At 46.8% G+C, this 16,882-nt stretch overlaps 2 protein-coding genes across 3 annotated transcripts in view; both read left to right on the top strand.

Moving 5' to 3' along the window:
* Positions 1-3,038, top strand: part of kiaa0586 (KIAA0586 ortholog) — a 26,762-nt gene extending 23,724 nt beyond the window's left edge. Inside the window, exons 19-28 of the mRNA XM_027275066.1 lie at positions 219-409; positions 490-640; positions 731-887; positions 968-1,091; positions 1,781-1,991; positions 2,118-2,167; positions 2,241-2,303; positions 2,371-2,521; positions 2,610-2,759; positions 2,849-3,038. Of these exons, the coding sequence (XP_027130867.1) occupies positions 219-409; positions 490-640; positions 731-887; positions 968-1,091; positions 1,781-1,991; positions 2,118-2,167; positions 2,241-2,303; positions 2,371-2,521; positions 2,610-2,759; positions 2,849-2,958 (1,358 nt within the window). The 3' untranslated portion in view covers positions 2,959-3,038. The remainder of the gene's footprint in view (positions 1-218; positions 410-489; positions 641-730; positions 888-967; positions 1,092-1,780; positions 1,992-2,117; positions 2,168-2,240; positions 2,304-2,370; positions 2,522-2,609; positions 2,760-2,848) is intronic.
* Positions 3,039-5,329: 2,291 nt separating this feature from the next.
* dact1 (dishevelled-binding antagonist of beta-catenin 1) lies at positions 5,330-14,054 on the top strand. 2 transcript variants are annotated; one of them, XM_027275219.1, is made up of 4 exons: positions 5,330-6,064; positions 10,545-10,674; positions 10,866-10,952; positions 11,289-14,054. In XM_027275219.1, exons 1-4 carry the CDS (start codon positions 5,792-5,794, stop codon positions 13,136-13,138), a joined length of 2,340 nt encoding a protein of 779 aa, XP_027131020.1. In that variant the 5' UTR covers positions 5,330-5,791; the 3' UTR covers positions 13,139-14,054. The 2 variants fall into 2 exon arrangements, with proteins under 2 accessions (XP_027131020.1, XP_027131021.1); XM_027275220.1 differs by lacking the exons at positions 5,330-6,064; positions 10,545-10,674; positions 10,866-10,952 and adding an exon at positions 10,963-11,171.
* Positions 14,055-16,882: the final 2,828 nt, after the last annotated feature.

Raw genomic sequence — 16,882 nt, 5'->3', positions numbered from 1 at the left:
ACAGGTTACACTCACACACACACACACAGGTTACACACAGGTTACACACACACACACGTTACATACACGTTACACACACACACACAGGTTACACACACGTTTCATATCATTTTGAGATTTATTTGCTGCTTGGGTCAACAAATGTTCTGGAGGTCCAGTGAGGCCTGAGGTGGTTCTGTAGGTCCGGTCTGACTCGTGTTCTCCTGTCGTGTGTTCAGTGGAGGCAGCAGGCGGTGCAGGTCTGCAGCTGTTTGTGGACTCCAACATGTCGGTGGACTCGGCTCTGATCCGCCAGCTGGTTGATGAGGTTCTGACCGAGCACATCGCCCTGATGCTGGGACACAGAAACATGCTGGAAACAGGACCAGAACCAGAACCACCCAAACCAGGTCCAGGAGCACACAAGGAGGTACCAACACTCAGAACCAAATCAAACTTTAAATCTTCAGTCTGCAGCCCATCTGAGTTCTGCTGCTGGTTCTGTTCCAGGAGAGACCTGTACTGCTGCTTCCTACACCAGAACCGACCCCTCCACCCAGCCCGACCCCACCCAGCAGGGAGACCCCACCCCTGACCACACCCCCTCCCTCTGAACCAACCAGCCTGCTGAACGAGGAGTTTCAGCCAATCACAGCAGCAGGTCAGGCACGGCAGCATTAGCATTAGCAGCAGTGCTAATAGCAGCAGTTAGCATTAACTTTAGCATTACTCTGTCTGACTATGACATCAGAGCCAATAGCCACGCCCACCTCCAGTCCAGAGCCCGCCCCCTCTGCAGGAAGTGCTCCTGCTGTTCAAGCCCCGCCCCCTCTCACCTGGGGAGACGCTGAGCTGCCATTGGATGAGGAGAGACCAGAGGAACACCTGGATACACACACACAGCCGCTGTATGTACACACACACACACACACACACACACAGTCAGTGGTTGTTATGAATCAATAATCAGCTGTGTCTCCTCCTGCAGGGTGATGTCAGCAGCTCAGGTGGGGCCTCCCCCCCCTCCTCCTCCTCCTCCTCCTTCTCCTCCTCTTCCTCCCTCCTGTCCTCCCTCCCCCCCCACCAAACCAGGTCCAGGAGCACACAAAGGAGTACCAACACTCAGAACCAATCAAACTTTAAATCTTCAGTCTGCAGCCCATCTGAGTTCTGCTGCTGGTTCTGTTCCAGGAGAGACCGTGACGCTGCTTCTACACAGAACCGACCCCTCCACCCAGCCCGACCCCACCCAGGCAGGAACCCCACCCCTGACCACCCCCTCCCGAACCAAACAGCCTGCTGAACGAGGAGTTTCAGCCAATCACAGCAGCAGGTCAGGCACGGCAGCATTAGCATTAGCAGCAGTGCTAATAGCAGCAGTAGCATTAACTTTAGCATTACTCTGTTCTGACTATGAATCAGAGCCAATAGCCACGCCCACCTCCAGTCCAGAGCCCGCCCCCTCTGCAGGAAGTGCCTCCGCTGTTCAAGCCCCCGCCCCCTCTCACCTGGGAGACGCTGAGCTGCCATTGGATGAGGAGAGACACAGAGGAACACCTGGATACACCACAGCCGCTGGATACACACACACACACAACAGCCGCTGTATGTACACACACACACACACACAGCCGCTGTATGTACACACACACACACACACACCGCTGTATGTACACACACCACACACACACAGCCGCTGTATGTACACACACACACACACACAGCGCTGTATGTACACACACAACACATCGTGGTTGTTATGAATCAATAATCGCTGGTCTCCTCTGCAGGGTGATGTCAGCAGCCTCAGGTGGGCCTCCCCCCCCTCCTCCTCCTCCTCCTATCTTCCTCCTCTCCGCCCTCATGTCCTCCCTCCCCCCCCTCCTCCTCCTCCTCCTCCTCCTCCTCCTCCAGCAGCTCCTCCTCAGTGACCATTGAGACTGAAGCTGCTCTGAGACACATTTCAGAGGGAGAGCTGCTCATCAGCATCAGCCAGCAGGCCGCCATGACAGGTACCATCATCATCATCATCATCATCATCATCATCATCATCATCATCATCACTCATCAACAGAACCGGGCTCAGCAGCCGGGCCAGACTGTAAACATCTGTCTCTCTGCCTGTCTGTCTCTCTCAGAGGAAGCTGTCTGTAGTTTCTCCAGCTCCCTGCAGGAGTTTCAGGACATGGTGAGTTCCATGTTTGAGTTTTAGTGTTGTATTTCCTGTCTGTCTGTTTTGTCACTTCCTGTCCCTCCTTCAGGACTTGGACCAGGTCAGAGGTCAGGACGTCCTGCTGATGGACGGAGAGAGACCACAGCCAGAGGTACACACACACACACACACACACACACACACACACACACTCCCTCTGACCTCTGACCTGTCCTCAGGGCTCCTGGGGGAGGGGTCAGGAGGACGAGGTGAGTGTTGGGGAAATGAGAGACATTTGGACTACAAAGCCTCACCGGACTACAAATCCCAAAAGTTCCAGACAGAGTGCAGCAGGTAGTCAGACCTCGTCACCTGGACAGATCAGTGCAGGTACGGCTGCCTTCAGACACACCTCAGGGCAGAATGCACCCCCATGTTCACCTTGATGACATCATCATCATTATCATCATCTCTTCAGACCTGTCAGAGGCAACCAATCAGGGCTCGGTCGGTACGCTGACCTCTGACCTCCAGACTGACCTGTCACTGGATCCTCTCCCTCACCTGGAGGACACACCCACTGCAGGACAGGTGCTTCCTGCTGTCAGTCAGCTCAACTCTCCAGCAGGTGAGACATCTCACACACACACACACACACACACACACACAGACCAGCAGAGAGCGTCTCATTGGCTCTCATTTGTTTGTTGGTTTCAGGCGTCAGCAGGAGGGCGGGGCTTCTCTGCAGGAGGGTGGAGCTTCACCTGCCGGCCATCAGACTGGACGACGAATCAGCAGCAGATACAGACTCCTCCACCAACCTTTGATGATGTCAGAGGAGGTGTGATGATGTCACGTTTCTCACTAAAGTCTTTTTAATGTTTTGAATAAACTTTATTGATCATCATCAATTATTAGCAAGGTTTTATTGGTCAGCTTAACGAGTCGACAGTTTGATTATCTGTCATTCATCAACAAATCGTCACATGAATAGTAATTATCCATAACGAATACTAATGAGTACTGGTGAATATTAATGAGTACAGATTAATATTAATGAGGCCAGTTTGCCGTCAAGCTGAGGAGTGATTCTGATAATCGATCAGCTGATCTCAGGCCTGCCGACACATTATTGATTCATTATTTTTAATTAATGATCATCATCCAAAAGTCGTGATGGTTCTGGTCGAGTCGGGTCACTCCTCAGTTCTGTTGGACCGAAGAAAAAGAAGAGCGACTCTGAACCAGAACCGAGCGCAGAAGAAGAAAAGTTCCACCAGGTGCATGATGGGAAATAATGTCAACATGGATCCATTTGTAGTTTTTAAACAAACTTGATGTGAGGAAAAGAGGTTCTGGTTCTGGTGGTCACGTGGTCTTGTGGTGCATTCAGGATCCATAAATATCAGAAGAAAGTTTCATGAATTTTTCATGTCTTTGTCTTCACGCTCTGTTTGTCTCAGACAACACGCCAAACAGCCGTTTGTTTATGAGCAGAGCTACACGCTAACTTCATGTTAACGACATGCCGACTTATTCACAGCTCCACACACACACACACACACACACACACACAGATGTCAGCACTGAGCTCAGTGGAAATATCAGTTATTAAGTAATTAGTGTGTGTCGTCATAACAACATGTCTGAATCTGAGTGAATGAGTCAAAATGGACAAAAGTCTGAAGACAGACAGACAGGGGGCGCTCTTTTAGCCCCTCCTCCTCATTAACACACAACGTTAACGCAGTGTTTGTACATGAACATTTTAATTCATGTTTAAACTTTAAATCTCATTTAAAATTAATATAATAAAAAATATATTATAAATAATATATTATTTTAATTCCAAAAAAGTGACAACAAATTAGATATCCGATTTTTAAAAATATATTAAAGGTTAAATATAATTTTAACTTGATCATATAAAATTATTAAAGATGTTATTTGGAGGCGTTAGGACCTGACGGAAGCCTGACAGAGGGGGAGCAGCAAGTTCACGCCAATCAACACAATCGGACCGGAAGTGGTGTAAAAAATTCCCTCCAAAATAAAGTTCATAATGTTGAAGCGTCACAAATAATAATAAAAATAATAAAATACGAATTTATTAGTTTATTATTGTTGTTATTGTTAATATAATTATTCATTATAATTACACACAGTCTCACACACACACACACTTTTTCAGTCTATCTTCAGTCTTAGTCTTCAGTCTGTCTTTAGTCAGTCTTCAGTCTGTCCTCAGTCAGTCTTCAGTCTGTCTTCAGTCTGTCCTCAGTCAGTCTTCAGTCTGTCTTCAGTCTCAGTCTTCAGTCTGTCTTCAGTCTCAGTCTGTCTTCAGTTTGTCCTCAGTCTGTCTTTAGTCTGTCTTCAGTCTGTCTTCAGTCTCAGTCTGTCTTCAGTTTGTCCTCAGTCTGTCTTTAGTCAGTCTTCAGTCTGTCTTCAGTCTCAGTCTGTCTTCAGTTTGTCCTCAGTCTGTCTTTAGTCTGTCTTTAGTCTGTCTTCAGTCTCAGTCTGTCTTTAGTCTGTCTCCAGTCTCAGCCTGTCCTCAGCCTGTCTTTAGTCTCAGTCTGTCTTCAGTCTCAGTCTGTCCTCAGCCTGTCTTCAGTCTCAGTTTGTCCTCAGTCTGTCCTCAGCCTGTCTTCAGTCTCAGTTTGTCCTCAGTCTGTCCTCAGCCTGTCTTCAGTCTCAGTCTGTCTTTAGTCTCAGTCTGTCCTCAGTCTGTCCTCAGTCTCAGTCTGTCTTTAGTCTCAGTCTGTCTTTAGTCTCAGTCTGTCCTCAGTCTATCCTCAGCCTGTCTTCAGTCTCAGTCTGTCTTTAGTCTCAGTCTGTCTTCAGTCTCAGTCTGTCCTCACTGTGTCTTTAGTCTCAGCCTGTCTTCAGTCTCAGTCTGTCTTTAGTCTCAGTCTGTCCTCAGCCTGTCTTCAGTCTCAGTCTGTCTTTAGTCTCAATCTGTCTTTAGTCTCAGTCTGTCTTTAGTCTCAGTCTGTCCTCAGCCTGTCTTTAGTCTCAGTCTGTCCTCAGTCTGTCTTTAGTCTCAGTCTGTCCTAAGTCTGTCCTCAGCCTGTCTTTAGTCTCAGTCTGTCCTCAGTCTGTCTTTAGTCTCAGTCTGTCTTTAGTCTCAGTTTGTCTTCAGTTGATTTTTTTTATTTTGAACGTTTGCCGTCGTGTTTTATTTTGAAGGTGTCTACAGGAACTGCGTGTCCTCATTGCTGCTGACGTCACGGAGCACCGTCAGTCAGCGTGGAGGGGGCGGGGCTTACCGGGCGCCGTGGGTCAGTGTGGGCGGAGCTTCGGGAGGAGCGGCAGCAGGACGGAGCTCAGTCCGACTCTCCGCGTCTCTCTGCCGGCCCCGCTGAGCGCTGCTGCTGCGGGGTATGCTGGGATTTACCTGGACGTGGTACCTGACTGGACCCGGGACCGATTTACCGGATTCATTTGACCTGGTTGTCCGCAGCGGGACCGGAGACCACCGGTTGATCCTGGAAGCTCCAGTGGAGACAGTCTGAGGATTTAACCTGGTTCATTTACCCGGGTTAATTTAACCCGGTCCGTTGAATCTAGGTAGGTCCTGGTCCTGGTCCGCCCCGCACCATGCGCTGCAGACACCGCAGATCCTCCGGACCCTGAGGTCACACCGGAGAGTCTGACGGAGAGATGCCGCTGTCTGCCGCCTCCAGGCGGGACACGGACGGCTGCTGCAGCCGGGACAGAGCCGCTTCCGACCCGGAGGCGGCGGAGCGGCTGCGCTCGGTGCGGGAGCGGCTGGAGGCCACCGTGTCCGGGCTCGCGGAGCTGGACTACTTGCGGGAGCGGCAAGAGGTGCTGGTCCGGGCCGCGCTGCAGGAGGAGGAACGGCGGACGGAGGCTCAGCTGAGCTCCGAGGAGAAGCTGCTGGAGGAGAACATCCTGCTGCTCCGGAAACAGCTGGTAGGTCCGGAAGGGTCTGTCCCATGACCTCTGACCCCAGGGTGACTCAGGTGTGCTGTGTGAGGTCAGAGGTTAAGAGTGAGGGCGGGGTCAGGCAGTCTGCAGGGTTTGATTGTTAATCTTCAATCTTCATGAATTAATAATCAATAATAACTGTCACCAAAACTTCATTAAGTCCAAACCAGTTCTGGTTCTGGTCTCTTCTTAATGATTCGTATGGTTTCCTGACTGAAAACCAGCTGTGACATCATGACATGTCTTGTCATTCAGTCAGAACTAGAACCGGGCCATCCCCTGTAAACCATGAGGGATCGAGCAGTGATCTCTGAGGAACTCCTCAACACGCCTGCAGATATTTCCAGCAATGAAATCACTTCATCTGCCTGTTCTTAATGTGTTCTACATGTACATGTTCTTAACGTGTTCTACATGTTCTTAACGTGTTCTACATGTTCTCATGGTCTTAACGTGTTTTCTACATGTGTTCGTTAACTGTGTTCTAACATGTACATGTGTCTGTGAAACGTGTTCTACATGTTCTTAATGTGTTCTACAGGTGTACATTTTCTACGTTTCTACATGTTATGTTTTCTACATGTACATGTTCTTAACGTGTTCTACATGTTCTTACGTGTTTCTACATGTTGCTTAACCTGTGTTCGTATATGTTTCTTAAGGTGTTCTAAACATGTACATGTTTCTTAACGGTGTTCTAACATGTTCTTAGTGTTTCTACATGTTTTAATGTGTTCGAGTACATGTTCTAAAACCTCATGTTTCTACATGTCATTCTTAACGTGTTCTACATGTTCTTAAGTTTATGTTCTAGTTCATGTACATGTTCTTACGTGTTTGCTAACATGTTCTTAACGTGTTCTCTTACATGTTACTTTTAATATGTGGTTCTACATGTACAGTTCTTAACGGTTCTACATGTTCTTAACGTGTTTCAACATGTTCTTAATGTGTTCTACATGTTCTTAACGTGTTCGTACATGTTCTTAACGGGTTCGACATTACATGTTCTTAACGTGTTCTACGGTTCTTAACGTGGTCTTACAATGTGTAATACATGTGTATTCAACGTGTCACATGTTTTAACGATGTTCCATGTTCTTAACGTGTTCTCATTCTCAATGTGTTTTCAGTTACATGTTCTTAACGTGTTCTACTTTTCTTAACAGGTGTTCTACATGTACATGTCTTAACGTGTTCTTAATGTTTCTAATTACATGATTCTTAACGGGTTCACATGTTCTTTAAGTGTTCGACTGTTCTCAATGTGGGTTTCTACATGTTTTCTAAACGTGTTCTTTCTACATGTAAGTGTTCTTAACGTGTAACATTTTCTTACGTGTGCTACATGTTCTTAATGTGTTCTACATGTACATGTTTTAAAGCGTGTTTCTAACATGTGTGCTTAACGTGTCTACTACTGTTCTAACGTGTTCCTACATGACTGGTTCTTAACGGTGTTTCTACATTGCTTAACGTGTTCACATGTTCTTAATGTGTTCACATATACAGTTTCTTTACCGTGTACGTCGTAACGTGTACATGTTCTTAATTTGTGTTCGCATGTTCGTAATACGGTTCTACTGTCAAACGTGTTTCACATGTAATTTTTTACGTGTTCTACTGTTTCTTATTGTTTCTAATGTTCTACTGTCTCATGTTCTAACGTGTTCTACATGTACATGTTCTAAACGTGTTCTACATGTTCTTAACGTGTTCTACATTTCGTGTTAACGTGTTAATGATGTTCTTACAATGTTCACATGTCAACATGTTCTTACACGGTCTACATGTTCTTAAGTTCTACTGTGCTTAATGTTTCTATACTCAAAAGTGTTCTACATGTTCTTAACGTGTTCTACATGTTCTTAATTTTCTACATGTACTGTTCTTAACGTGTTTCTACATGGTTCTTACGTGTTCTACATGTTCTTAACGTGTTCTACATGTTCTTAATGTGTTCTACATGTACATGTTCTTAACGTGTTCTACATGTTCTTAACGTGTTCTACATGTTCTTAATGTGTTCTACATGTACATGTTCTTAACGTGTTCTACATGTTCTTAACGTGTTCTACATGTTCTTAAGTGTTCTACATGTTCTTAACGGTTTCGTACATTTCTTTAGTGTTCTACATTTCTTACGTTTAAGATGTCTTAATGGTTCTACATGTACATGTTCTTAAGTGCTCATGTTCTTAACGTGTTCTACATGTTCTATTGTTCTACATGTACATGTTCTTAACGTGTTCTACATGTTCTTAACATGTTCTACATGTATCTTCAACGTGTTCTTCTACAGTGCTACTTTCTTAAGTGTTTTACATGTTCTTAACAGTTCTACATGTTCTTAATACGGTTCTACATGTTCTTAATGTGTTCTACATGTTCTCCAATGTGTTCTACATGTCTTAACGTTTCTACATGACTTCTTAACGTGTTCTACATGTTCTTACATGTTCTCATGTTCCTTAACGTGTTCTACATGTTCTTAATGTGTTCTACATGTACATGTTCTTAACGTGTTCTACATGTTCGTAACGTGTTCTACATGTTCTTAATGTGTTCTACATTACATGTCTTAATTTCAGGTGTGTTCTACATGTTCTTAACGTTTTCTACATTTTCTTAACTTAACGTGTTCTACATGTTCTTAATGTGTTCTACATGTGACATGTTCTCTAGAACGTGTTCTACATGTTCTTAACGTGTTCTACACATGTTCACATGTTCTTACGTGTTGTTGTCTACATGTTCTTAACATGTTTCTACATGTTCTTAACGTGTTCTACATGTTACATGTTCTTAATGTGTATTACATGTTCTTAAGGTTCTACAGTGTAGCATGTTCTTAACGTGTTCTACATGTTCTTAACATGTTTCTGCATGTTCTTAACGTGTTCTACATGTTCTTAACATGTTCTACAGTTTCTAACGTGTTCTACATGTTTCTTAACACGTTCTAAATGTTCTTAAAGTTCTACATGTACATGTTCTTAACGTGTTCTACATTTTTTTATCAAATCAGATCAGATCAGATTAGCCCAAAGTCACAAAGTCCATTTTCCTCTGAGGCTCCAATCTGTACAGGGAGGACACCCTCTGTCCTTAGACCCTCGGTTCCAGTGAGGAAAAACTTGCCCACAAAACCTTAACAGGGAAAAAGGTGGAAGAAAACCTCAGGAAAGAGCCACAGAGGAGGGATCCCTCTCCCAGGACGGACAGACGTGCAATAGATGTCAGTGTACAGAACAAACAACACAAACATATTGTACAATTACAATGACTGATAAAATGACAATGAATTAAATGACTGATACAAGATGATAACAATGACTGACAATGACTGATAAAATGATTACAGTAGCAGATATGGCAGCAATAATGACAGTAGTAATATGTGTAGTGGACGTCATGCAGGACCACACACAGCCACGATCCACGAGAACCTGCTGGACGACAGAACAGAAACTCCAGGGAAGAAGTTTAGTTAGGTGACATGATTAATGAGACATGAAGGTTTACAGAGGGAGATAGGATAGACAGATATATAGACATACATATAGATGATAGAATAGAGGTAGATAGAATATAGAGAGACAGAGAGACAGAGAGTTTTCAGTAAAGAGAGATGTGACTGCATCTTCAACCAACACTGTGCCTGACTAGGCATAACCCTGAAACAGACAGACAAAGAGAGTCTAGTGTTCTACATGTTCCTAACATGTCTGTCCTCATCGTTCAGTAACAGTTCTGATCAGAGACAGACAGACAGACAGACAGACAGACAGACAGAAAAACAGACAGACAGACAGACAGACAGAAAAACAGACAGACAGGTGATCAGACAGACAGACTGGTCGACAAATAGAACACACAGCTCATTCCAGAGAACAGCTGCACACACACACACACACACACACTCTGTGTGTGTCGTGCTGGAAAACATGCGTGTTATGCAGCTCTTAGGTCATGTGCTGCATTCCTGGGTGTGGGTCTGTGTGTGTGTGTGTGTGTGTGTGTGTGTGTGTGTGTGTTGTCTCTGTTGTTAAAGTGTTATCTTCATATTTTATATTTTAATTATTATATTTGTATTTATGTTTTTCTGTTTGAGTCACCTGATCATTTAAAGTTTAACTTTGAGGTTCTTTAAGGTACGGAGTGACATCACTCTGTACCGTTCTTTGTCTTGTTTCACTCTCAGCCAGTCAGCACAAAGCTTCTTCATTCAGTACCACATGTGATTGGCCCACAGCTAGCAGCTAGTCTGGCGTTTACACCTCCACCTGCTAACGAGGTTCAAACAGAACCAGAACCATCTGCTGATGCAGATCTGAGGTCAGTTCAGAGACTCTCAGATCGCTCTGTATGTTCTGGTTCTGTTCTCTGTGTGATTCTGTGTCTCTGGACAGATGTTTGTTCTGGTTCTGGTTCTGTTCTCATCATGCCCGTCTGTCTCCATCAGAACTGTCTGAGGCGGAGGGATGCCAGCCTCATTGGTCAGCTGCAGGAGCTGGACCGACAGATCAGTGACCTGCGATTGGACACTGAGGTGTCACATGACCAGCTGGAGACTGACAGCCGACCCAGTTCAGGTACCAGAAATCTCCCAAACCCAACACGGTCACCTGTGCTGACCTGACTCTCTTTATTCAGATGTAAACAGTGTTCATTTGTTAGCTCTGTTTACTCACCTGTCTGTCTCACCTGTCTGTCTCACCTGTCTGTCTCACCTGACTGTCTCACCTGTCTGTCTCACCTGACTGTCTCACTGTCTCTCTCCCAGGTTTCTATGAGCTGAGTGACAGCCCGTCTCTCTCTAACTCATCTAACTCCGTCTTCAGTGACAATGACGGACGCCTCCCGTCTGCAGGTACAGAACCAATTCATAGCCACAATGACTTCCTGTCTGTGTGTCTGACTTCCTGTTTGGCGGGGTTAACTGCTGCCGAGTTCTCGGCCTGCTCTGTCAGCATGCTCGGCGTCAGACACAGATCGTTTCAGGATCAGTGAATGCAAAGAGTTAACATCTCAAAGTTCGCTTTCTCCACAAAAAGAATTTTCCACTTCCCAACCAGCCGGTCCAAACCGGGTCAGTACGGCGCTGCCAGGAAACAGCTCCGCTCACAGTGAGCTTCCTGTCAGCTGTTTATGTTTGAGGTATTCAGCTGCGTGCTCACTCTGATCTTCTTCTTCTTCTCTCCTTTAGATGAGCTCGCCAGCTGTTTAGACTGTGACGGTTTGGTTGGAGGACTTTGTGATGACTCGTCTTCTTCCGGTACCGTCCGCCACGCGCTCTCAGCTCCTCACCCACCCATCCTGGACCTCGTCTCCTCCTGTGACGTCCTGTCCAAGTACCACTGCGACCTGGTGGCCCAAAATGGCAGCAATGTGTACCTCTACCCGAGCCCGCTGCACGCCGTGGCCGTCCAGAGCCCGGCCTTCCTCCAGATGTTGGGTCACAGAGGTCACTGCAAAGACGAGGCCAGGGTTGACGGACTCAGACAAGAACCTTCACCGCCATCTGGATCTGTTTCGGCTCCTCTCATACCTCAGAGCTCATCTTGGTCAGTGCCCTCGTCCTCCTCCCAGACTCCTTCCCAAAGGCATCTGGACAGCTACATCTACAGCCTGCTGCAGCGCAGGGCGCAGCCCATCAGGACCAGCAGACCCAGAACCAGCATTAGCACTGACCCATCAAAGAGCATCCTGAGGCAGGCCGGTCTCTGTGCGAGGCAGGTGTCTGGGTCTGGTTTAGGGACTCTGAGGGGCTCTGAACTCAAACCCTCCTGGCCGGCTGGAGGAGCCTCAGCAGAAGGTGCAGTCAGCTCGTCGCCTCAGAGGCGGCGGTCTGTGGACAGGAAGTCTGAGGAGCAGGAGACACCAAGCAGCTTAAACACCGACCCGAGTTCTGCTGGTACCAACACCAGCAGACTCCCTCCCTCAACAGACTTGACATCTTACTCTCCTGACCAGGAGCTCCTCACATCACCACCAGCTGTCAAAACTCCCAAGAACAACCTGAAGCCTCAAACTGACCAGACGGACAAGGAGGTGTTCAATCTGGGTTCCTCCTCCCAGAGTCAGGATGAAGCAGGAAGAGGAGGAGGAGGAGGGAGTCACATGGTTAACCTCCCAGCCCAGCAACAAGACGTCAAACTCCGCAAGAATGTCAAGACCGTCAAGGTGAAGACCACGACCATAATGAGTCAAGGCTCTGAACAGTCTACGTCAGAGAGGAGAGGGGCTCGGTCCCACCACAGGTCCAGTTCTAAGAAGTCCTGGCTGTTGGAAGATGGCGGTCCAGTTCAGATTAAAGTCTCCAAGAGAACAGCTGGTGGTGGTGGTGTGCACATGGGGTCCTCCTCCAGAATCAAGCGCTTCCCTGCATCCATCCCAAAAGGCAGAGTTCTGGACAAACATACGGCATCAACAACGAGGAGTGTGCGCTCAGGTGCGTCCAGGTACCATCACCATGGAAACCACAATAGCGGTAGCCAGCACCATCACAGCCATCATCAGCACCTCGGACGGGACCAGGTCGTGGTCGTCGCCAAACCTAAGTACAAGCGGAGTGATTACCAACGCTTACGTGCGATCATGGAGATACCGTACGATGAGGCCTTCAGGCGCTCTCGGCAGCGGCAGAGGAAGGAGCTGCTGAGTCACAGGCCAATGAGCAGCCCGTACTCATACACGGCAGGAAGTGACTCGGAGTACTCGGCCGAGTGTGTGTCACTCTTTCACTCCACCATCATGGACACGAGTGAGGACGACAGGTCCAACTACACCACCAACTGCTTTGGAGACAGCGAGTCTGGCGAGGAGGAGTATGTGGAGGAAAGCGCCGCCACGAGTGATACGGAGGAGAGTGGAGGAGGCGGAGCTGGGACAGGTGGAACAGGCAGGGGGCGGAGCCAGTTAGGGTCCAGGGTGACGGGGCAGGAAGTGACTCCTGCTCAAGTGAAGACCTTTGTCAAGATCAAGGCTTCTCACAACCTGAAGAGGAAGATCCTCCGGTTCAGGTCGGGTTCACTCAAACTCATGACAACTGTATAAGCGCCCAAGGTCTGAACCGGACCAGAACCGGGTCTGCTGGGCTGCCAAAGCACTTCATGTGTACCTGAACTGAACCCAGCTGCTGGTAGACCAGAAACACTTTTCTACATTTAAACTCCAAACCTTCACCTGAGAGACGAGGCCGTCTTTGAAATCATGCGTGACGTTTTTAAAGACTGTAAACAAACACGGATATCTCCACATCACGCCTGGAACACATTCATCAGTCGAGTCTGAGCAACCCAGGCCGGCCCGGACTTATCTGATGGTTCTGACGAGTTGTGACCTGCAGAGATTTATCAGCTCATGTCTCTTCTGCTCTGTTTACGTGAGCTGCTGTCTGAATGTACCTGCACACCGGTACCGGATCACGTGTTCCATCATGTTCCTTCACATGTTCAAGGACTCAAAGTTTACAGGCTGAGTTATTCACATGTTAACAAACATGACCTCCAGTCCCTGTTTTCAAACCCACTTCATTAAAAACACCTTCATGTTAAACAGCCAATCAGCTTCCTGCTTTCAGAAGTCTTAGCCAATCAGATTGGCCTCCTTCACTTCCCTCCTTTCAATGTTGAACAAGTGCCTCAGCTGTAGTGAACCTGTAACTCACCTGTGAGGTCTCAGCCTGCTTCAACCTAAAGAGTCTGTCTGAGGACGACCACAGGGTCAGTCACAGGTGAGGTGTTGAGGTCATGAAGTGTCCATATGTGGAGGACAGAGGACATTTTATGCGCATGTTCACAGAGTCATGTGATGAGTTCAGACACGCCTCCACACAGCTGACCAATCACAGTAAAGACTGACAACAACAAACATTTAGTTAGAAGCACGCTGAGAGAAAGACAAGACTTCAGTAAGACCACATCCTGTCCTCCGTCCTCTGTCTCTGTCCTCTCCTCTGTCCACTCTCCTTTGTCTCTGTCTCTGTCCTCTCTCCTCTGTCCTCTCCTCTGTCCTCTCCTCTGTCTCTGTCCTCTGTCCTCTCCTCTGTCTCTGTCCTCTCCTCTGTCTCTGTCCTCTTAGTAAATATCTGAAGGTATTTTTTCTTCATATTTATGTATTATTTATGTTTATACACAGACTGATGTTTTTTTTGTTTATACACAAAGGTGTCTTTTTAATCACTTTGTTGCCATGGTAACATATTTATATACAGCATTTAAAAACACTTAAAGGAACAGTCCGACGTTACGGGACATTTTCTGTGTTCATTAGAGGTGCATGATGCTTGTATCCATGACAGTCCCACCAATATTATGTAATCAGATTACTAAACCTGAAGTTAGCTAACATGTTGTCTGACTCAGGACGACATTCAACGAGTTTGCAAACTCAGTTTACAGACTCACTAATAATAATAATACATTTTATTTAAAAGCGCTTTTCAAGGTACTCAAAGACACTTTACATAAGAAGAACATCAAATCATCAAAACAATATAAGACAGTACACTAACACACATTAGACTGAGCTGAACATTAAAAGGTGTTTCTGTCAGAGATTTGAAGGTGGGCAAGTCAGTGCAATCACTGTCGGTTTCTGGATGTAAAAACTTTTAAGAAGCTTCTTTCAGCTGTGACGTGTTGTAAATGATCACATATGTAAACTGACATGACTGTTACTGATCCGTGTTTATACTCCGCTTCATTAAACCTTCATTTAACAATGTTCTGACTCCGGCTGTTTCCTCTCACTTCAAATCCTTAAACAGTCTGCAGGGACGTCACGGAGACTACGTCCAGGTTTTAGACAGTCTGCGGGGACGTCACAGAGACTACGTCCAGGTTTTAGACAGTCTGTGGGGATGTTGTGTTGATGTTACCCCTCGGTGACCTCTGACCTTGCAGGTCGGGTGGTTCAGTGTTGGAGCAGCTGCAGAACGAGAGTCGACATCATCAGGCTGACGATGACTCAGCAGTTTGGATTGCACTTCCTGTGAGGTCATGAGGGACGTAACATAAACAACAGTGAGTCTGCAGCTCTGTGACATCGTACGCTGGATAGACAGATCGATGCTTTCTTGATCCAGAGGGCGATTCAAGCATCTGGTAGCAGCATGAGACTGTGAACACAGTAAGCATGCAAGATTTACAAACATTAAAGTTTACTATAAAACCTGGACGTAGTCTCCGTGACGTCCCCGCAGACTGTCTAAAACCTGGACGTAGTCTCCGTGACGTCCCCGCAGACTTGAGGGTGCTTTCCCAGCTCCAGTTCTGGCACGACACTAGCTCCTCTTCTCAGTTAGCTCTCACATGCTGCATTCAGGGTCTGTTGGTTCACAGACTTTTCTGTAAATGGACCAGGTCTCAGATCAGAGCCACGAGGTTGAGTGTAGACTAACCCAGACCTCCAGGACTTCCAGGTCCAAACCTGTGCACTGACGAGGAACTCTCAGATCAGCTCAGCTCCTCTGAAACAATGAAACAATAAATCCTGAAACTAAACCAGGTCGATCTATTTTAGAGGATGAGCAGGGAGCAGCTTAAGTAGGAATGAGTCCACCTTAAGGAGGACAGGAGACACTACAGGAGGAATAAGTCCACCTTAAGGAGACATGATAACCTGCAGGAGGAGGTCAGCTGATGGCCTCTTATCTGTGACCTTTGACCTCACAGACTGACTCCAGATCAGCTGATTGACAGTTTCCAACATGTCAGCGTTTGGACAGGACTCATCATCATCAGCCAATCACAGAGAAGCTCCTCAACAAACGGAGCAGCCCATTGGACGAAACGTTTCAAACGTCTGGATGAACACTTTTATTTTGGAGGTCTTCATTTCCTTTGGGAACGCTGATGTCACCGTATCTGGCTCATGAATATTAATGAGCTTCCTAATGAAGGAAACATAACAACAGATATTAATGACAACCTGTCTGTCTGTAACCTGTCTCTCTCTCTCTGACCTGTCTGTCCCTCTCTAACCTGTCTCTCCCTGACCTGTCTCTCTCTCTATAACCTGTCTCACTCTCTCTAACCTGTCTCTCTCTCTCAATTCAATTCAGCTTTATTGGCATGGGAAACATGTTTACATTGCCAAAGCGTTTAACATAAAATACAGGAATATTAAATAATAATAACAATAATAATAATAATAATAACAATAATAATCATCAATATGTACAAGTTCATCATGTCCAGCAGGAGGAGACGGTCTCAGTCTGTCCTTCTTGTCCTCTGGACGTCCTTCTCTGGTCGCAGCAGTACAGAAATCTTCCAGCTATGTGTGCACATTGCTGGACTTCCCCCAGCAGGTATGGGAGTTTTTGGGTGGGGTCCAGTGTCTCAAAGTCCCTCTGTGTGTCCGCAATTTGTGGAAAGTCTGTGTCTCTAATGTCCTGGTATAGCTGCAGGAGGTTAAGAAGTGCAGCTCAGTCTCCACCTCGCGTTGTGTGCAGTGGGTGCACAGCCTGTCCTCTCTGGGCAGCAGGTCTGCCTGTGTCGGCCTGTCTCTATGGCCAGGCTGTGGCTCTCTCTCTGGAACCTGTCCGCTCCTCTCTCTCTGACCTGTCTCTCTTTGCTCTCCTGTCTATCGCTCTCTTCCTGGTCCTGCTCTCGTCGACCGTGTCTCTCTCTCTCTCTAACCTGTCCTTACTCATCTCGGACTCTCTCGCTCCTCTCTCTGACCTGTCCTCTCTCGCGCTCTCTGACACTGTCTCTCTCTCTAACCTGTCCCCCACGCTCTCTCTCTACCTGTCTTACTCTCTCTGACGGCTTTTTTGGGTCCGCTCTCTCTAAA

Source organism: Larimichthys crocea, chromosome XXIV (assembly GCF_000972845.2).
Source record: "Larimichthys crocea isolate SSNF chromosome XXIV, L_crocea_2.0, whole genome shotgun sequence".
Lineage (NCBI taxonomy): Eukaryota > Metazoa > Chordata > Actinopteri > Sciaenidae > Larimichthys > Larimichthys crocea.
The sequence above is the reverse complement of the archived record's forward strand: the minus strand, read 5'-3'. Positions and strand labels throughout refer to the sequence as shown.

Bases quoted from the DNA above. Each gene is read 5' to 3' on its own strand.
- dact1 (XM_027275219.1), top strand. From the start codon at position 5,792: ATGCCGCTGTCTGCCGCCTCCAGGCGGGACACGGACGGCTGCTGCAGC. The intron at 6,065-10,544 runs GTAGGTCCGGAA...TGTCTCCATCAG, and splicing joins TGCTGCTCCGGAAACAGCTG to AACTGTCTGAGGCGGAGGGA. The intron at 10,953-11,288 runs GTACAGAACCAA...TCTCTCCTTTAG, and splicing joins CGGACGCCTCCCGTCTGCAG to ATGAGCTCGCCAGCTGTTTA.